At 32.5% G+C, this 23,288-nt stretch overlaps 1 protein-coding gene across 2 annotated transcripts in view; it reads right to left on the reverse strand.

Moving 5' to 3' along the window:
• RIC1 (RIC1 homolog, RAB6A GEF complex partner 1) overlaps window positions 1–23,288 on the reverse strand; it is a 177,356-nt gene that overhangs the window by 115,106 nt on the left and 38,962 nt on the right. For both annotated transcript variants that reach the window (XM_044656642.1, XM_044656637.1), the window contains exon 3: window positions 10,035–10,114. In XM_044656642.1, the coding sequence (XP_044512577.1) occupies window positions 10,035–10,114 (80 nt within the window). The remainder of the gene's footprint in view (window positions 1–10,034; window positions 10,115–23,288) is intronic.

The raw sequence follows: 23,288 nt of genomic DNA on the forward strand, positions 1-23,288 counted from the left end.
CAGATACCTCCTAGCTGCGTGACCCTAGACAAGTAATTTAATCCCCACTGCCTAGCCCTTACCACTCTTGCCTTGGAACCAATACATAGTATTCATTCTAAGGTGGAAGGTAAGGGTTAAAAAAAAAAAAATGAGTATACCGTTGTGTGGAATGAGAATTAGTAGTGTATTATTTTCAATATATTAGTTAGCATAGCAATATGGAAATGCATCTTTATCTTAAAGACTCCCCAGATTCCCACTCCAAAAAAAGTAAATTAAATGAAAATGTGACACAACTGCCCTTGTTTGTATTCCTTTCTGAACCCTCCCCCACACACATTTTAAAGGTTTCACTGATAACCCGCCACTCCTTCTTCCCCACTGCCCCCTCCCCAAAAGCCCTAATATAAATAGAGTCAAACAAAACAACACACTGGTCATGTCTGAAAATACTTTTCTTATTTTATACCACTGGTTCAGCATTTTTGGCAAGTGGTATGATTGGTTAACTGGTTCTGAAGTCTTTTGAAACTGTTTTCCTTTTTATTTGATCATTATTTAAACTGTCTTGGTTCTGTTCATTTTATTTTGTACCAATTCAAAGAAATCTTCCCAGGTTTCTCTGATTCCCAATGTGACATTTCTTATTATATTGAAATACTAGAATTTGTTTATTCATTCCCAGGCTGATCAGTGCTCACTTTGTTTCCGGTTCTTTCTACCAAGTATGGCTCTTGTTATATATATTAGTATTTCTTAACTACATATCTTAGATTTTGCAGAGGTTATTGCTGTGAAAATACCCCATTCCCCCAATTAACAGCTTCACATCTAATTCTAATTGCATTGATTTTGTGGGGGGAAAAAGCTTTTCAATTCTACATAATTAAAACCAAATATTTTATTTTTTATGATCACCTCTATCCCTTATTTAGTTAAGAATTCTCTTCTGGTTCTAGTTGTAAAAGATAACGCCTATCTTCTAATTTTTTTTTGGTTATTTTTGATATAACTTTTTATATTGTGATACATCTATTTGAAGCTAATTCTAGTATATGGTGTTAACACGTATTGATAGTGGTTTATATTAACCTGTGTCCTTTTTAGTGTGATCTGGACTAAAGTTGCCTGGTACTTCATAATTTTCTTCCTGGCTATTCATAGTATTTTCCTTTGACCTGAAAGTTCTGAAGTTTGGCTTTTTCATATCTAGGTATATTCAATTTGTGGTCTCTTGCAATTTTTACTTTGTCCTTTGGTAATAATATTACTGGGCAGTTTTCTCTTAAGATCACCTGAAATAAGATATTCCGGATTTTTTTTTTTCAGTTTGGTATTTGTGGATTCCAATAATTCTTTAATTCTTTCCTCATTCTGTTTTCAAAGCTATTTTTAATAATAGGTAACTCATATGCTATTGCAATTTTTCAGTATTTTGATTTTGTTCTAACATTTCTCATTTAATGACTGAACTTTGAAGGATATTTGTAATATTCTCTTTTCAGAGTACTCACTCCTTGGGTAATGTTTCCCATCATCTAATCCAAGGATTCTTAGGGTCCAAAGATTCTCCTCCAAAGTGTCTGTAAATTTTTAAAAAATATTTTGATGACTGTATTTCATTATAATTTGATCCCTTTACAATTCTTTGTATTTTATTTTTATACATTTAAAAACTTTCTGAGAAGGGGTCCATGACATAAAAAAAGATGAAAATCCTTAGTCTAATCTAAACTGCTTTTTCTCCAAGTGATTTAATTTCATTCCTTCTCTCTTTTTACAAGCTCTTCCTTCATTTCTTCCATCTTCTCTTGGAATCCTTATGAATCCATTTATTTGTTTGGAATCCTAATTCTAATTACTATAGTTGTTTTCTTCTTCTTCTAAAATATTCCTACTTAGAATTATTTTAACACATATTGGGTATTCTTGGGGTTTTTCTTCCATTCTCTTAGAAATTTTTTTTTACTTTATGTCTTTTGTCTCAGCTTCTGGAGCCAGAGATAAATTTTGTTCTCTACTTTGATCTTAGATAAGGTAGATTGGACCAAATCCTATTTATGGTTATAATCTATGAAAGGAAGGCACCATATCAATATTAAGTCATTCCTCTACTGCAATCCAGATGTTGCTGCCCTTCCACCATTCTGGATGAAGTGGTTTGGTCCAGGTTCCACTTCCCCTACCATAGAGCCTTGCAGAGGAAACTGCTTACGGTCAGGCACTGGCCTTGCTCGCTGTCAAAGTACATGGTCTCTTTCCTCATCTCCTCATTTCCCTTACTGGGAAATCATCTTTGCTAGGCCCAATCTTCTGGCAAAGCACAGTCTCCCCATCATCCCCAAACTGGAAGTTCACAAGATTCAGTCTTCATGTCCTGGTATATCTTTTGTTTTGTTGAATGTTTCATTTCATTCTTGAGGTTATTCTCAAAGGAAATCGCGTTGGCTGTCACTTTTCACACTGCCATCTCTGCTAGAGGTCTTTACATACTCATCATATTCTAAAATGTATACTATTTATTTGTACAATCTTTTAGAATACCATTAGACTCTAAATTTGAGGTTTGAGATAGCATCTCTTTTATACTTATATCTCTCCCAGTGTACAGTATTGCTAATCATACTAAGTAGGCACTTAAGTGTTCAATGAATATTTGTTGTTGAAAATGAATCTCTTCATCTGCTCCTATATATATATATATATATCTTTAAGCTATGGAGATTCACAAAAGCATTCATGCCTAAAACTGAATTTAGGAGAATTGAAGTATTTTAAATAAAAGACACAGTATTTATATTTAAACACGTCTTACTTCCAGACAAGAACATGAAATTTTTATTCTTTGCTTCATCAACTGACATATAGTAGAGAATCCCTTGCAGCATCCAGAGTTCAGTTCTTCTTAAAATGCCCTACTCTTTCCTTGGGTTTAATTCCCCCTCCCCGCAAAAAATGGGAGTAGAAAGGAATGCTAACAAAAATTTTGAAGACTAAAACTTTTATTCATATTTTAAATTTGAAATATCACAAATAGTTACAAACTTTTTTCTTTGGGTTGGGGAAGCATGTGACAAGCAGAGAAGAATTTTGATGTCTATCAACCAATAGTGTAATGAAAAAGAAGGGAGAAAGAAGTGAGTTATGATTTTTTTCTGAAGAAAACTGAGTTTACACAATAGGTCTTAAATTAAGTTCTCTAGAAAATATTTCTGTAAATAGTACTGCTCACTGATAAAATGATAGGAAATTTTAGTAAGAGCCTTTAAAAAATCACCTTTATTAAATTATATCAATTTAAGTACAGAGGACATAATAATATAATTAGAATTTGGATATTGGGTGAATTGGAAAGTCAACAATAGAAGTAGCTCAAAACCTGACATAACTGCAAAAGTAAAAATAAGAAAAGTAAAGCCATCTGTCATAATTTACATACACTTTACTTTTAAATAAGAAACAAAATAGTTTTAGAATAGATGTCCTTGAAACTATGGTACAGTGTAGTACCTTTATTTTATTTTTGTCTCTTTTAGATTCCTTTAAAAAATACATTTGTAATTGCTAAACCCCAAAAATGTTTCTATTAAGTAAAAATATCAGTTAATGAAAAATGAGCAAGGAATAAAATAGTTTGCTGTTATCTTAAGAAGTTGTTCTTGGAAAGGGCTTTAAAAGACTGCCTGCCCTTTGAACTGGCCATACCACTGCTGGTTTTGTATCCCAAAGAGATAATAAGGAAAAATATGTACACAAAAATATTTATAGCTGTAATCTTTGTGGTGGCAAAAAACTGGAAATTGAGGGGGTGTCCCTTGACTACGGAATGGCTGAACAAATTGTGGTATCTGATGGTGATGTAATACTATTGTGCTGAAAGGAATGATGAACTGGAGGAATTCCATGTGAACTGGAAAGACCTCCAGGAATTGATGCAGAGAAAAAGGAGCAGAACCAGAAGGACATTGTACACAGAGACTGATACATTATGGCACAATTGAACTTTTTCTACTACCAGCAATGCAATGATCCAGGACAATCCAGAGGAACTTATGAGAAAGAACGCTATCCACATCCAGAGAAAAAAACTGTGGGAGTAGAAACGCAGAAGAAAAACATATGATTGATCACATGGTTCAATGGAGATATGATTGGGGATGTTGACTTTAAATTTTGATCACTCTATTGCAAATATTAATAATATGGAAATAAGTTTTGAACAATGATACAGGTATAACCTAGTGGAATTGCTCATCAGCTCCAGAAGCAGGGAGGGAAAAAGGGAAGGACAGAACATGAATCATGTAACCATGGGAAAATATTCTAAATAAAGTGATTTTTTTAAAAAAGAGCAAAATAAAAACACCCTCCCCGCCCCCCGAAGTTATTTTGGAATTACCTGGAATTTTTAAATACTATTGTAATGAAACGCCACAGTCATAATTCTCTGGAGGATTTGTATCATTTTATTCCATGATTAAATTGAGTGCAGTATTTACTTTTGACACAAGTTATTTGTAATTTTTGGCAGTTATCTTTGTCAGTGTTATCCTCCCATCTAACTTACTTGGTTAATTCTGTCCCAACATGTTTTATTGACCCACAATTTATTTCTATATTTCTGAACACAATTTTTTTTTGTTCAGGCATGTGATTTAATTGGAGCTGCAGACCAATAAATCCTCTGCAGAAAAGAGTCATAGGGACTTGGATGTGGAGAGGTTAAGTGACTCATCCATCTCTGGTCACATATCTACTATGCATCAGAGTCTTGACTTGAACACAATTCTTCCTAACTCCACAGCCAATTCTGACCATGTTACCTTTTCTCTTTAATAAATTCCAGTGGTTCCTTATTATCAATTACAAGTTCTTCATAATCTGGTCCCTTCCAACCTTTCCTACATATAGTGTAGGATCCAATGTCAATGGCCTCTTTTCTATTCCTTTCGCAAGACATTCCAGTCCCTCATTTCCTGCATTATTTCTAGTTGTCCCACCCTACTTGAATATGCCCTCCCTTCTCATTCTTGTCTTCTAGCTTCCTTTAATTCTCACTCTCTGTCCATCCTTGGCAAAAAGCCTTTCTGGTCCTGCTTAATGCTAACGTCTCCTGTGAGATAATTTTGCTTGTATTTCTTTTGCATGTCCTCCCCCCCCCCCATTTCTAGACTATAAACTCCTTGATTCTCAGATCTTCCTTAGTCCAGAATCTGACACAGAGTAGGTGCTAAATAAATTCTTGTTGACTTTTCTTCCTTTCATTACATGATATTATTAAAATTATCCCTTTTTTTCTGCTAGTGGTTAACATGGAATAGTTAAAGTTAAATGGTAAATGCTATTCAGGTGGCCAAACATAAATTTTAAAGCTAGGAAGAGCCTAGCTCTTCCTTTTATTTTAATATCTATTTTTCTTTCATACTGAATTCACTAGGTGAGAAGAACCCTATAAAACAGGCTACTTATGACATATTTATAAATAATACTTAAATTAAGTGATTTGTATTTTTTTTGGTATAAAGTATATATAACAGGTACTCAGAATAAGAAAACAATATTTTATTATTAACTGCATAATATTTTATTATAATTTGATCAATAAACTAATATTATTATAGGCTATTAGGCTGAAACTTGGTTGTTTAGATTAGTATGTGAAACACAGTATAGTATAAAAAATATTAATCTTATAGTGAGATCAGTCTAGACTCTGATACTTACAGCTTGTGCAACAAGCCCTAGGCCTCTCTGTGCCTCCACGTCATCATCTATGAATCAGGGATAATATGTATATTAAGGCTGCTGTCATGAGATCTGCAAACTTTAACACACTATATGAATATGGAAATTATTATGCAAAGCTTTTGTTCAAATGTTTTGTTGTCAAGGGACTAAATATTTAATGAAAATTCTAAGGTAAGATAAATACATTCAAGTATAAATGAGAAAATACATTCTAAGACAAAAAAGAAATTATTTCTGGATTATATGTAGCACAGCTTCTATCAATAATGCTGAAAACTAAATGTTCAAGGAGTGTTACTGTTAAAAACTCTGATAGAAAAAGCCAAGAAGAGCCTTTAGTTCTAAATCCTATAGATTTGCCACCTTTTCATCATATGTGTTTAATATACAGTGGTATATAAAAAGGTTTGATAAAGGTCATATAAGAAATATAAAACTTACAGAAGAGTTGTAAGGGATAGAGAAAAAATGAAAGGAAGGAAAGAATGTAAGGTACCAAGGTTGAACTAAAAGCAGATCTGAAATGACACCTTGTTGGAAATTGTTAATGAACATGGACATCTGACCTGTTATCTCAGATGCGATATAACAGGGAAAAGATATGTACTTCTAAGGTGAAGTGTGCCACCATATAATACAGAACATTTGATAAGCTAACAGAATAAAACAATTAGATGTACTCATGGTTTAGAAAAGAGGCACAAGAGAAAACTGCTTTATTGTTTGCTCCTTGTTTGAAAAAAGTTTAATTCTTCCTCTCCATTTAAAAAAATGCAAATTTGTATCAACATTTTTTGTTTTTATATAAATTAAATTTCCTCCTCTATTATTCTCCCTTTCGCAGAAAGCTCTTATTAACATATAATTTTTTAAAAGCAAAAATGATCAATATATTAAAAATAATTGACAACATATGTAATGTTCTACTCCTATGGACTACCATCTCCCCAGTCTCTGCAAAAGGGTGGGTGGTGGAGGTAGGGAGGCATCTTCTTATATTTCTTCTTCAGGGCCAAAACTGAGCCACTATTTTTGTGGCATTTAGTTTCTGTAGGGTTTTTGCTCTATTCTTTCCACTGACAATACGCTGTTTTCTTGGCTCTGCCTGCCTCACTGTGTATCAGTTCACTTTTCCATGTTTCCCACATTCATGTCCAACATTTCTTATAGCACAATAATGTTTTATTATATTCATCTACTATAATTTGTGCAGCCAATTCCCTAACTGATGGTGCTTCCTCCATTTTTAAAAATTATACGCCACTTCTCATTTCTCTTATACTTTTCTTTACAAGATCAAAAGCAGTAGACAGGAGATGCAGAATTGAGAGGTCCACAAACTAAATCATTTGTTTTCTTAAGTCTTGAAATGAAAAAACCTCAGCTGAAATGACTTTGCTTCCTTTTGTTGCCAGCAGAGCAAATACACATTTCACTCAGCCTCATTTAGAATTAGATGGGATTTGGCAAAGTGGAGGAATTCCCAAACAATGTATAACAGATTACTGGTAATTCATAACCCTTTTCATTTTTCTCATCTACAAAATGAGGGTGTTAGTCTTGATAATCTATGATTTATTAACATACATTCACTAAGAGCATAATGTTCATTCAGATAATAGGTAGCACAATGGATAAATTGGGTCCAAATCCATAAGATATAAGTAACACATTAGACCTAAAGTCAAGAGGACTTAAGTTCTGATCCTGTCTCAGATACTTAATAGCTGTGTGATCTTGGTCAAGTCATTTACCCTCTCTCAGTTTCAATTTCTTCATTTGGTAAAATAAGTGAAGTGAGGGGGTTGGACTCGATGCCCTCTAAGTTCCCTTCCAGCTCTAAATCAATGATCCTATGAACAAAAAGGCACATTTTATTTATTATAATTATAAAGGACATCAATAATTCTATTCCAACCCGTATATATAAAACACAAAACTTCTCTATAACATCCCTGAAAAGTGATCATCTAAGTCTTTACTTCAAAACCTTCAGTAATAAGAGTCTACTGTTAGTAACCTCAAAACTAGTCATCTCGCTACTTTTAAATCTATTTGATTTTATTCTGGGAAAACCCTAATTGTAAAGATCTACCTACTATACACTTTAAGGAAGCTGATCCCTTAAATTGATATTCTGGCCCCTATCTCTCTGTCTTTGTGCAGGCTATTTACCATACCTGGGAAGCATCTTCCTCCTCTCCTTTCTCTCTCAGAAACTAAACTTCCTATAAGGTGTCACTCATATACTATTTCCAATGGGATTTTTGGTCCTGTCTTGTTTCCCCCAGTTAGTATTTTGCCTCCTAAAATTATCTTGTGCCACTTATCTGTAAACATAATCTATCCCAAATCGAAAGGTCTTTGAAAACAGGAAACTTTTCATTTTTTGTCTTTGTATTCCTAATGTCTATTGTCATGCCTTTCTTTGAGATAGCTGTTCAATAAATATTTGTCATATTGAGTCAGGAAACTCTCCTCTAAATTGTATCCAGATCTATTCTCCTGTGACTTTAATACTTCAAGAATGTCCAGTGTCAACAGTGATTCACAACCCATCACTTCTCATAACTTTAGTTTTTCCATTTACAAAAAACAAAGTACTACATATTCTACAGACAGCCAAAAAATGGGGCACCAGGGCAGTCTGGAGTTTCAATATCTGTATAACCCAGGAGCTAAGAATGTTTTTTACATTTTAAAATACAAAGGCAGAAAAAAACAGAGAGGTGGCTGAAATATGGTCTGCAGGCTATAGTGGTACATGGTATAGGGCAAAGATTATCAAGCAAATAGTGGTGAGTAGGGATTCACTGTTGTATATGATCATGAAAAAAATGAAATGGAAAATAAAATAGAAGGAACTTTCAATATTCTGACATTGTCTACTTACATTTTTCATTTTACTGCTTTTGTATAGCCCTCACACTAAGAATAGTTTTAAAAGTTTTAAAATATTATTTTATACAAAAGTGTCATCTGTACATTTTAAAATAAAATTTAATTATACTATTAAATGTAAAAAGTATTTTTAACTTCTGGACTCCACAAAAACAGGATTTGGCCCTATTGCCATAATTTGTTAATATTAAATTGCATGCTCTAAAGTAATGACTATCACATCCAACTAAGCACAGCTTACTAATGAAATTTTCTAATTTTTCTTAACATAACTCCCTTCTATGGTTATTTAATTTCTCCCATTAGTTTCTAAAAGCAAAAATTTAGTGGCTGAAATAAAGCATTAGAAATGTTACTCAACTATTACATAATAATAATGATAGGAAAAGCTATGATACACAGTTTAATTGTATTTTTCACACATCACAATTTCCACTGTGTACATGGTGTTTGAAAAAATGTAACATACATATCAGAGTTTTGAGGTAGGGTGCAGGAAGGAGAAGGCAGACCAGCAATTCCTTAAGTATAAGAAGCTTCCTAGGGGGAAAATCCCTCTATCAAAGTAGATTTGCAACTGTAATACAATTTATAGACTTAAAGAATTTGCTGTGGGATGGAAGGTAGAGAATTGAGAGTTCACATGACTTGTCTACCATCACACAGTCAATATGTATGGACATAGTTGTTGAATCAAAGTCTTTCTGGATTTTTTAGACGACGGCTCTATGCACTAAGTCAAACTGCCTTCCCCCTCTTACTCCATGCCCTTACCCCAGAAAAGCAGCAAATGTTTGCCAGTCTCCCACCTATAAACCAGAATAGTAGTAATCATACAAAAGTTAAATACAGGTTTCTGATAAACATGACTAAAGAACCAATTAAATTCAATTGTTTAAGGGTCAAAAGTAGGTTATAGTTTAGCAACTGGTCGCTCCAGTTATTTTCAAAAAAGGTAATAATTATAAAACTCACTAAAATATCAGATGTTATGGTACCTTTATAAATTAAATAAAAATGTATATTTAGAACACCAATTTCCTGAGTATTCTATTCTCTCTTAATTTGATAGTCATTTACATTCTAACAGACTTCTGTCTAAACTTTACTAGAAAAAAAAGCACAAAATATATCATAAAAATATCAATTTCTGTACTATTTAAAGTATTTTCAAGACTCGGATAATAGCTAACATTTTTATCTATATTTTATACACATATACACACATACAAACAAAAAACAAAACCAATAAAATAATATGGATGGTCCCTAGGCAAAGGATCTGATATATATTCAAAAGAGCCTACCCTTATTTGAATCTGCTTTTAAATTTAAAAACTGTAATGCCTTTTCAAGAGTATAATATACAAATCAAAAATAAAATATGAAAAACAAAAACTTACTTGGGAAATACAGGTTCATAAAGATATTTGTCTCCTCTTGCTGATGTAATATGAAAAAATAAGATGTAGCCATTTGCTGTCTGAAAAAAATAAATTTTATTACTTACAGAATAAAAATTCTTTTTTGTTGTCACCTTAATGAAGTTCCCTATTACTTTTCTGAATTGCTTCACATTTAATACTTAATTATTCCCCTTTAAAAATAAATATTTTGAAAAGCATGATAATATGACAGACAGTTTTCAAAAGAAGTGTCAACTTACTAGTGACTATATGACAGTTCCAAATCACCAATAAAAAAAAGTAAATAAGAACCCTGAGGTTTCATTTCACTCTCATCAAAGTAGCTACACACACACACACACACACACACACACACACACACGAATGTAAATAATCAATGTTACAGAAGATGTGGAAAGATGGGCATATTAGCAGCTATTGGTAGAGCTGCGAATGGCACAGCAATTGGGGAGAGCAATTTGGAATTATGGGAAGAAAAGGACTAAAAAGTTGATACATTTGAACCCAAAGATTCCACTACTAGGAACATTCTCCAAAAGAAGTCAATAATAAAAATAAAGATCTCATGCAGACCAAAATATTTATATTAGTACTTTTGGTAATAGCAAATAATTAGAAATAAAGTAGATGCTCATCAACTAAGGGGATGGCTAAAATTGTTGTACATAAATATAATGTAATATTACTGTGCTTTAAAAATAATATGATGAATATAGAAAAGTTTGAGAAGAAATATATAGACTGATGCTAAGTACAGAACTAAGAAAATAATATAACAAACAATCATTACGACAACAACGAAACAATAGTAAATGCTCTAAATCATAATGATGAAGCTTGGCCCCAAAGAAGGATTATAAGAAGGTATCCCTCTCTTTGCGGAGTGTGAAAGGTTTTGGTTATGCAACACTACAGGTAACAGATTTTTCCATTGTGTTTTTAATTTTGATGAAACAGGTTTCTTTTCCTTGTTTAATTTTCTTTTTTTGTGGTAAAGGATGGCTCTCTGGGAGAGAGGAAAGCAGTTCTTAAACTATGATCCATTTCAGAGGATGGAAACTTGGATAGAGGTGGGGAAAAAAGGTACACCTTTATTTTCATTAACCTCTAGCTAAAATTTAGCATTTCTTATAATTACTTAAAACTTTATATATTCTGAGGAGTTCTAAATTTTTGCCAGACTGCCAAAGGGATCTTTCACACAAAAAAGATTATTATTAAAAAAACCCTAATCTAGAGAACTGGTCAGGTCACAGAGAAGAAATGCAGATTTTTCAGCTCTAAGAGCAATCTACTATTTCAAAAGTTCTTAAGTCATAGTCTGGTGTAGCCTATGGGCCATCTCTAAGAATAATGCTTTTAAATTCATAGAATTACAAAGAAAATCAATCATATTGGAAATTATCAAAATTTTTTTTAAAATCTAGTTCATGATACAGAGTGAAATAAGCAGAATCAGGAGAATATTACACATGATAACTGCAATATTATGGAGCAATCAAATGTGAAAGACTTTGTTACTAAGAGATAAATAGTGACCCAGGAAAATTCTGGGGGACTTTTGAAAAAGAATCCTATCCACCTCCAGAGAAAGAACTGTTGGAGTAAGAATGCAGATGAAAACATATAATTTATTTGGGTATATGTTTTGGGGTTTGGGTTTTGTAAGATTATTCACTTACAAAAATGAATAATATGAAAATATTTTGCATGGTAATACATGTATAACCCAGAAAAAATATATATAAAGAAAAACAATAAAATAAATCAATAAAAAATCAAGTTCACTGATTCCAAGTTAAGAACTCCTGTCTGTGTACTATGCCATTTTGTCTTTTAAATATTGCCTAATTAAATAATAATCTATTGCCCCACTCAAAACTATTGTTTTCAAATCAAAGATTACATGACTTATTAATGACATGCAAAAAACAGCATGAAAAATAATTCTAGGCTCTTTTTCACTCTAGTGTTAAATAGAATAAGATCAGAATATATATATATGTATATATATATATATATATGAAATTTTTCTATCATTGAAAGAAACAGCTTACCATTGTATCTCTTGAGATTCCGTGAAGGAACAGTCAAATCTGAACCCCCAAGATTAAAGGAAAAGTTGGCTTATTTTTTGCAAGTTACCAAAATATTTTAAAGATGTGTTTGAACATTAAGTCTGTAAGCTTAAGCCCAAAACAACAATCTGCTCCATTTAATTGGTCATGACATATATCATGATTATTTAGTCCTGAAAAGACCATTAGGCACCTGAACAAATATGAAATGTACTAAATATCACAACTCTCCTAAATTTAAGTTTTAAACTAAATATTTGTCACATCATGTATGAAAATATTACAAGATAATTATTGCCAATGCAAAATTCATATCACTTAAATAAATAGGTATAAATAAAAGCAAACTGGAAAACAATCCAGGATTCTAAATTCTTTTCCAGTATTAGCTTCCTGTTTTTCATTTAAGGAATGTCAGGAAAAACACAATTTCTCAACAAAAAAATGGCTTTTTTTTTGGAGGGAGGAATAATGAACCTCATCTCCTAAAGCAACTAATACACCAAAAGCAGAAATATTTTTAAAAATGGGGACTCTCATTCCAGGGAAAATTATTTTTTAATTTATCAATGTTTATGTGATATTAATGATTATATTCTCTGTATAAAAATAGCTTGAAACCGCTTATCAAAGTCATTTAGAATACACATCGGTTGCTAATATACTGTTTGGCAACTATTTAAATTTTTAGAACTCTTCTGTAATCTTATATGGAAGGGAAAAGGAAAATAATACTGTAAAGTATCTACAGTGATGACATTAACATACAAAAGCTTTCCTGAATTCCATTTACTCAAGCCAAATGTTCACCATTTAAAAGGGTATCAAATGCCACCAATGAACCTAGAATTTAATTTTTAAAAGGAGTAAAGAGTACAAGTACTATCTTTCTGAATCCAAATTGGCCAGCCTGTTTTTTTATCTAGCATATTAAGTAAAATTGGAATATACTGCTTCATTTACCAGCTATAGAGAATCATAAGAACATAGTTAGATGATCTCAAAGATCCCTTCCAGCTCTGATTTAATATGCTTATTTTGGATATATCATGTTATTTAATACTAGAGAGAAATATGTACTGGGAACTTTGAGGAAATGTCTCAAGTCAACACGACAAAGGGAGGGGGGATTTACATTAATATCACAGGAAAAAGGTAGGCAGGTCAATGAAATGAAAAAAAAGAAAGCAACCTTGGAAATGAGAGACAAGTTAAAAATATGTGACTTCATCCATTTAAAATGTCAAATGGAAAATAGAAAACTTTCCCTTTGATAGTATTTCTCAACATCAACAATAATCAACAAAATGTATATTTGAATATATATGAATACAAGGCTGATCTATTATTGTCCACAGAATTCAGTTCAATTAAGCTCTAGTAAATATGTAAGACAGGACTAGACACCAGGGGTACACATATACACACATACATATATACATAGAAGATAATTTGGGGAGAAAGGCCCCAGCAACTGAGGGCATCAGAAGAGAAATCCTTTTGGAAGTGACATGAGCTGAGCTTGAAGAAAGCTAAGAATTCTAAATTATGGCAATGAAAATGGAGGGAATTTCAGACAAAGGAAATGGGCAAAAGCTTTAAAGAAAATGTGAATTGGCTTCAGGACTAAAAATGATTCCTGGAAGATTTTAAAATGATTTAAAAAATCAATTAAGAGAGGCAGAGGAAAAACTTGAAAAAGAAATTAATGTAAGCCAAGAAAATTGTGGAAAAAAGAGTCAATGGCATGATAAAGGACTGAATAAAACACTGGAGAAAATAACAACTTAAAAACAGGCCAAATGGTAAAAGTAGCATGAAAATCCATTGAATAGAAGAACTTAAAAAGTGGAACTGGCCAAATGGGAAAAAAATGTCCAGAACTTCACTGGGGAACACCTTTGTTAAAAAGTAGAGTTGGCTAAATAGAAAAGGAGACAACTCACTGAAGAAAAAAATTCCTTAAAAGCTAGAATTGGTATTATAAGATATAAAATGAATAATTTTGATAATATTAAATCAAAAAGCTTTTGTAAAAACAAAACTAATCTAAACAAGATTAGAAGGGAAACGATAAACTGGGGGAAAATTTTATAACAAATGTCTCTGATAAAGGTCTAAGTTCGCAAATGCATAAAAAAAAACCAAGCCAATTTATAAGAATACAAGCTATTCCCCAGCTGACAAAGGACCAATGGATATGAACAAGCAATTTTCAGATGAAAGAGATCAATAGCCATCAGATAGCCAATCAAAAGCCACCAATAATCATGAAAAAAAAATGTTCTAAATCAGTGATGGGCAAACTACAGCCTGCAGACCAGATGTGCCCCCCTTAAATGTTCTATCTGACCTCGAGCCATTATTCCTAATCTGACAGACAGACTGACAGACGAGCATTTCCTTTAGCCCCCTCTCTTTAAAAAGTTTACCCATCACTGTTCTAAATCATTCTTGATTAGAGAAATGAAAATTAAAACAACACTGAAGTACCACTTCACACCTAGCAGATTGGCCAATATAGGAGTAAAGGAAAGTGGTAAATGTTGGAGGGGATGTGGCAAAATTGGGACATTAATGCATTGCTGGTGGAGTTGTGAACTGATCCAACCATTCTGGAGGGCAATTTGGAATTATACCTTAAGGGCTATAAAACTATGCATACCCTTTGATCTGGTAATGCCACTACTGGGTCTGTTTCCCAAATAGATAATAAAAAAGGGGAAAGAAACTAGCTGTACAAAAAAATATTTATAGCTGCTCTTTTTGTAGTGGCAAAAAATTGGAAATGGAGGGGATGTCCATCAGTTGGGGAATAGCTGAACAAATTGTGGTACAGGTTGATAATGGAATACTATTGTGCTATAAGAAATGATATGGTTCACAAGTAATTCATCTTTCAAATTCTAAATGATTTCAGGAAAAGCTGGAAAGATCCATGGGACCTAAAGCACAGCAAAATAAGCAGAACTAGGAAGAACATTGTGCACAATAACAGCAATATTAGATGATGACTATATACAAAAACTTTGCTACTCTAAATAATACACTGCTCTGGGATAATCCTGAAAGACATATGATGGGGAATGCTATTCACCTTCAGAGAAAGAACTGTTGGAGCCATATTTCACATCAGTATTTATGGTTTTGGTTATATATAATTGTGGTCTTAAAACAACAATCAATATGGAACTATGCGTTGCATGACAATAGAAACAAATAAATAAAAAAGTTAGAAGTGGAAACCAATGAATTAATTATATATCAAGAAATAATAAAGCAAAAGCAAAACAACGAACACTAGAAGAAAATGTGAAATATCTCAACAGAAAAACAATTGACCTTGAAAACAAAGATCACTTAAGAATTATTGGACTACCTGAAAGCCATGGTAAAAAAAGAGCCCAGACAATAATTTTTCAAGAAATTATCATAGAAAAATACTCTGATATCCTAGAACTAAATAGGGAAAAATAGAAAGAATCCACAAAACACTTTCTGAAAGAGACCCCAATATGAAAATTCCCAGAAATATTATATCCAAATTCTCAAGTTCCAAAGATAAAGAGAAATACTGTAAGCAACTAGGAAGAAATATTTCAAATGTTATGGCATCACAGTTATAACACTAGATTTAGAAGCTCTTATATTAAAGGACCAGAGGGCTTGGAATAAAATATTCTGGAGGACAAAAGTGCTAAGATTACAATCAATAATAACCTACACCAAGCAAAACTGAGCATAATCCTTCAGAGAAAAAAATTGATATTTGATCAAATAGAAGACTTTCAAACATTCCTAATGACAAGACCAGAGCGGAACAGAAAATCTGGCTTTCAAATATAAGACTCAAGAGAAGTATAAAAAGGTAAATCTCCAATGTACAGGGAAGTAGAATGAGTGCAGGAATAAAAGAAGGGAGGGCAGGATGGGGGAAATAGTAGTCAGAATCAAAATTCTTTTGAGGAGGGACAGGGGAGAAAGGAGAGATAAAAGGATAAACAGGGGAATAAATAAAGATGGAAAGAAACACACAGTAATCTGTGAAGTTTATAATTTCTCTAAGCCCTGGAAGACTACGTCTCCCAGGAATCCCTGCTACAACTTCCCCGACAACTTCCACTTCCTTTGTGGGAGGCTTTGGAGAAAGTATAAAAGAGAGAGTTTGGCACCTTTTCTGGCTCTGACCACCCTGGAGGCTCTGCTCTCTGAGCTCTGCTCTCTTGAGCCTGTAGGCTCTCAGATCCTGATCTCTCTTGGTGCCTTTTTCCTTTTCTATCTACCTCCTAGTTTTCCTAGACCTTACCCGTTCTAATTTAAATAAAACATTATAAACCTTAAAGTTGCTCTCCAATCTTTTATTTGAGCCCAGAAGGGCTCTGGTCAATTTCCCCCTGCCAGGGCTGGGGACCCTACCTTCCTCCAATCCTCCTACATTCATCCCTTCAATCCTCCTACATTCATCCCTTCGCCTCCTCACACAAATCATAACAGCAAACATGAAGAACTCACTCATAAAATAAAAGCAGATAATAGAGATTAAAAACCAGAATTCAACTAATATGGTATTTATAAGAAACACTTAAAAGGAGGAAGACAAAGAGTTAAGATAAGTGGCTGGAGGAGAATCTCTTATGCCTCAGTTGAAAAAAAGCAGAAGTAGCAATCATGATCTCAGAGAAAGTAAAAGCAAAAATAGTTAAGAGATAAGCAGGAAAACTACATTTTGCAAAAAAGATACCATAAACAATGAAGTAATAGCATTACTAAAAACATATGTACCAAATGGTATAGCACCCAAAAGGAAAAATTAAATGAGTTAAAAGACAAAATAGACAAAAATTAAACTAGTGAGGGACCTTGACTTTACTTCTCAGAACTAAATAAATTAACCAAAAAATAAATAAGGAAGAAGTTAAGGAGATGAATTAAAACTTAGAAAAATTAGATATAGGACTATGGAGAAAACTGAAAGGGAATAAAAAGGAATAGACATTTAACTTAGTGTTACATGGCACCTACACAAAAAATGACAATGTATAAAAACAATATATGTATAAAATATATAATTATAATATTGCAAAATGGTAAATTAAACTTTAAAATCTCACAACCAGATACAAAACAACAAATATTAATGCATCCTTTGTGGATCATAATGCAATTAAATATATTTAATAAAAGGCTATGTAAACATAGATAAAAACCTAATTAAAAACTAAATGATCTAATCATAAAAATAAATATTAAAAACAATAATTTCATTCAAGAGAAAGACATTAAGGAGACCACATACAAAAATTTTTGAGATTCAGCCAAAGTAGTACTTAGGAGGAAATTTATGTTTCCAAATGTTTGCATTAAAAAAAACAAACCAAGAGTAAGAAAGATTAATGAACTGGGCATGCAACTAAAAGAGTTATAAAAAGAACAATGGGGGGGCATAAAAAAATTAAACCCCCCCAATTAAATGTCCTAAAAATCCAAAGAGAGATTAATAAATTTGAAAGTAAGAAAACAATTGAACTAATAAATAAAACTAGAAATTGGTTTTATTTTAAATCCAAAAAAGTAAAACACTGGTTAATTTGATTTAAAAAAAAAAAAACAAAACCCAGTATCAAAAATGAAAACAATGAAATCAACACTGAAGATTAAATTAAAGCAATTTTAATAGCCATTTGGCCTGGTTATATGCCAATAAGTCTGCATTCCAATTGAAATGGATGAATATTCCCAAAAATATAAATTGTCCATTTTAACAGAAGAGGAAATAAAAAAGTATCCATTTTAGAAAAAAGAAACTGAACAAGTTAATGCTGACCTCCCCTAAGAAAAGATCAGAATCATAAGTGAATTCTACAAAAGTTATTTTATTATTATATAAATTATTTAGAAATATTATATAAATTATATATTATATTATATAAATTATTTAGAAAACCAGGCAAAGAAGGAGTCCTACCTAATTCCTTTTCCAATGCAAATATAGTGCTGATATCTCACCAAGAAGAGCAAAAGAGAGCAGCTGGGTGACTGAGTGGATTGAGGTCCTAGGTTCAAATCTGACCCCAGATGCTTCCTAACTGTGTGACCCTGGGCAAGTCACTTAACTCCCATTGCCAAGCCCTTACTGCTCTTCTGCCTTGGAACCAATACACAGTATTGAATCTAAGACAGAAGGTAAGAGTTTAAAAAAAAAGGAGGGGTGAGGGAGGAGAGAGAACTATCAACCAGTTCCCCTAGTGAATATTGATATTATATTTTAAAATACTTGCAAGGAGACTGAACAATATATCAAAAGGATCTGCTACTACTACCAGGTGAGATTTAAACCAGGTATGCAGGACTGGTTCAATATTGGGAAAACTATCAGCATAACTAATCATTCCAAAAATAAAACCAAGACAAAAATCATATGATTATCTCAATAAATGATGAAAAAGCTTTTGACAAAATACAATATTCATTCCTATTAAAGATTAGAAAGCACAGGAACAAATGGAATTTTACTTAAATTGATTAGTGTCTATCTAAAATAATCAGCAAACATTATCTGTAATAGCTAGACGTCTTCCCAATAAGATGGGAAGTGAAGCAGGGAAGGCCATTATCAATACTATTATTCAATATTGTACAAAAAATGTACTAAAATTATATAGCAATAAGAAAAAGAAATTGGAGGAATTAAAATACACAGTGAGGAAACAAAACTATCACTCTCTGCAAATGATATGACAGTATACTTGGAGAATCCTAGAAAAATCAACTAAAATATTAGTTGAAATAATTAACAACTTTAGCTAAATAGCATGATATAAAATAAACCTACACAAATAATCAACATTTCTAAATATTACCAACAAAGTCTGCTAGGAAGAGATAGAGAAATTCCATTAAAAAATCTGTAAACAATATAATATACTTGGGAATTTGCCTGTCAAGAGAAACCCAGGAACTGTATGAGCACAATTACAAAATGCTTTTCATAAAAATAAATTCAGGTCTAACCAACTGAAAAAATATTAATTGCTCATGAGTAGGCCAAGTCAATATAACAAAAATGACAATTCCATTTAAATTTATTTATTTACTCAGTGCCATATCAGTTGAATTATGGGAAATTTATTTTAGAGCTAGAAAAAATAATAAAAATTCACGTGAAAGAAAAAGTCAAGAATATTGAGAGAATCAATGAAAAAAACAGACGAAAGTGGCCTTGCCAGTACCCAAATCAAAACAATCTAATACTTGGTAAGAAATCAGTGGAATAGATCAGGCATAAAATGCATGGTAGTAAATAACCAAAGTAATCTAGTGTTTGATAAATCCAAAAGATCCAAGTTTTTAGGAAAATAACTCAATATACTGGTTAAAAAAAAAACTGGGAAGCCATAAGCAAATTAGGGGAACATGGAATAGTTTAGCTGTCAAATCTTTAAATAAGGGAAGAATTTATGGACAGAGAGCAGTATAGGCAATTTTGACAACATTAAAAAGTTTTGGCACAAACAAAACTAATGCATCCAAGATCAAAAGGAAAGCAGGAAACTGGGGGAAAAACTTTTTAAAATCAGGTTTCTCTGATAGAGGCCTCATTTCTCAAATATATAGAGAAATGAGTCAAATTTATAAAAATATACATCATTCCTCAACTGATAAATGGTCAAAAGATATGAATAGAAAGTTTTCAGAAGATATTAAAGCTATTTATAGTCATATTAAAAAACACTGTAAATCACTATTGGTTAGCAAAATGCAAATTAAAACTCAGCTCTTAGGTACTACCTCTTCTGACTAGCTAATATAAAAAATAGAAAATGACAACTGTTAAAAAGGATATGGGAATATTGGGAAATTAACACACTTGGTGGAGTTGTGAACTGATCCAACCATTCTGGAGAGCAGTTTGGAACTGCACCCAAAGAGCTATAAAACTATACATACCCTTTGATCCAGCAATAGCACTACTAGGTCTATATACCAAAGAAATTGTGGTGGTTTTTTTTTAAACCATTCCCTTCTCTCTCTTTGAATCAATACTAAGTATTGGTTCTTAGGGAGAAGAGCAATAAGGGATAGGCAACTGTGGTTAAGTGACCTGCCTGTGGTCACACAGCTAGAAGTGTCTGAGTCTAAATTTGAACCCAGGTCCTCCCAACTCCAGTCCTAGTGCTCAATCTACTGTGCTACCTAGCTGTCACCTGTATCTCAAAGAAAAAAATTTTTTTAAAAAGGGAAGAGGACCTATACGTACAAAAATATTTGTAGCAGTTCTTTCTATGGAAGTGAAGAATTGGAAATTGAAAGGATGCCCATCAACTGGAGAATGTCTGAACAAATAGCTGTATATTATTGTGATGAAATACTTTTGTGCTATAAGAAAGGACAAACAAGATACTTTCAGAAATACATAGAAAGCCTTCTATGACCTGATACAAAGAGCAGTGAGTGGAGAGAACCTGGAGAACAATGTACACAGTAACAGCAATGTTGTATGATGATGAACTTATTTATTCTCAGCAATACGATGGTACAAACTTCAGTGAGATGATAAGAGATGGAGGGCAGGAAAGAAAGAATTTTAAACTCAAAAAATTTAAAAATAAATGCTAGGAAAGGGTTAAAAAAATACATCGAAGCACAAGGGCAAAATAAATAAATAAATAAACAAACAAATAAATAAATGAACGAATGAATGAATAAATGAATGAATGAATAAATAAATGCTAAGAATTTTTAATGTGTAATTGGAAAAGAAACAAAATACTTAATAAAAAAAAGTACTACATAAATGCTTATGGTAGTAGTAGTGGTAGTAGTAGACGTAGACGACGACGACTACTACTACTACTACTATGAAGGCTAATCAATAACAAACTGGCATATACTCAAAGGACAGCAAGCAACTGGGGACTGGAGAATGAATTAGGGACAATTAGGCTGAAAAAGAGAAGACTTGCCCTGTTGGAAGACAGAAGGGGAGTGGAAGTCTTTAAGTATTTAAACAACTAATATGGAAAGGGATCAGATTATTCTGTTTGATTTGGGCAGAGCCAGGAACCATGAGTGGAAAGAAGAGAGGAAGACTTTCAACTTACTATTATGAGAAAACACATCTTTACAATTAAAGGTGTCCTAAAGTGACTTGGTTAAATACATTTTAGCTGGTGAATGAACTTTGACCATAGACTAAATGAATACTTGTCAAGATGCTGGAGACGGATTTCTACACAGGAAGAGTTGACTGGATGGCCACTGGGATACCTTTCAATTCTGTGATTCTGTGTATCCCACTATCAGGGGATGTTTATCATTACAAGGGTATTTTAAAGGAGAGGATTGCTTAAAGCCAAAAAGTCAGTATTACTAATAGAAAGGACCTAGAAAACATGCAACACTGAGATGGTGACTGAGCAATGATGTAGCTATAATCAGAAGACAACTAAGTATTCAGGTAAAATACTGCCAGAAATGGAAAGAGAGGGAAGAGGGGAATAGCAATAATGAAATTCTGATTATAGTACCTGAGATGGAAATTAGAAAAAAAATGATGTGGGAGAAAAACAGTTTAATAATAATGACAATGATAATAGCATTTATTTAGCACTTTAAGGTTTTCAAAACAATTTTCATAAATTAACATGTGATCTTCAAAACACCTTTGTGAAGTAGGTTCTATTATTACCCCCATTTTACAGATGAGGAAAATGAGGTTGGGAGAGGTCAAGTAAATTGCATAGAGTTACACAACTCTTTTTTTTTTTTAAACCCAATACTGTGCATTGGTTCTAAGGCAGAAGAGTGGTAATGGCTAGGCAATGGGGGTTAAGTGACTTGCCCAAGGTCTGAGGCCAGATTTGAACCCAGGATTTCCAGTCTCTGGGTTGGGCTCTCAATCCAGTGAGCCACCTAGCTGCCCCCAAGTCATACAACTCTTAAGTGTCTAAGGTAAGATTTTAATTTAGGTCTTTCTGACTCTATGTATAACATTCTATCCATAGCATCATCTAGCAGCCTACCTTGGTTAGATGGAAAACAGAAATAAGGTAAATAGGGAACTTGCTAAAATATAGGCTATATAATATGTAATAATTAAAACCTTACATTTTAAGTTTTGTAAAGACACGATTTTTAAAAATTTAATTCAGAAATTTAACATACATTTAAGATCTTTCCTTATAAGATTAAATAGGTAATATAATCTGGCTACAAGACGTTAAGTATCAAGATAAAAACAGAGGCATTCAACTATATATTAATACTCGGGAACTGAAATATCAAAATATGCCAACATGAAACGCTATCAACATGACACTGAGCATCTCTATATTTGGAAACATACAGATGTTTGAATTTTTTTTCATTTTAAATATAAGCATACATAATGGAACTTAATTGTTGCAATATGTCAGCTTACTTCAGATATTTAGCCAACAAAAGAGAAGTAAGATTGAATGTTAAAATGCTAACCAGTATATAATCAGTCAAAAAATGATCTATTAACATTTCAGCTTATTTTTAGAAGAGAAATTTATCTTTGGTAAAATTGAGACTGGCATAAATGCTTAACAAAATCCTTTGTAAATGATAAGTAAGACAAATCTTGTGATATTACTAAAATATCTTTTGGAAAAAATGCTCATAAGTGAAAGGTTCTTCTGTTCATGTAAATACTTTCATGTGTTCATAAATTATTTCTCTACTTTTTGCCCTAAGGTTACTAATACATTGCATCTCAGTTATAATTACATAACTAGTCAAAAATACCACAAGGTAAGCCTAATCAACAGAGCAAGTTAACTGGCTGAAGACCAAACAATCTTTTTTTTCAGAGCTGTAAAAAAATATCTTAATTATATTATATAAGCCAAGAAAAATATCTGAGTTAGTTCTCAAAAGAATACTGTAGTAGGGTTAGTCTTTCACAAACCAGAAATATATGGACAGCTGCCAGGACCAGAAGTTCAAATAAAATTTTAAAACAAACTAGTTTATTTGACAGGGAAGTAACTGCCCCTGTCCATAAGGTACCCCAAAAGAACCACGAAAGGAAGAAAAGAGAAGAAAAGAGAAGAAAAGAGAAGAGAAGAGAAGAGAAGAGAAGAGAAGAGAAGAGAAGAGAAGAGAAGAGAAGAGAAGAGAAGAAAGG

This window comes from Gracilinanus agilis, chromosome 1 (genome assembly GCF_016433145.1).
Source record: "Gracilinanus agilis isolate LMUSP501 chromosome 1, AgileGrace, whole genome shotgun sequence".
NCBI lineage: Eukaryota > Metazoa > Chordata > Mammalia > Didelphimorphia > Didelphidae > Gracilinanus > Gracilinanus agilis.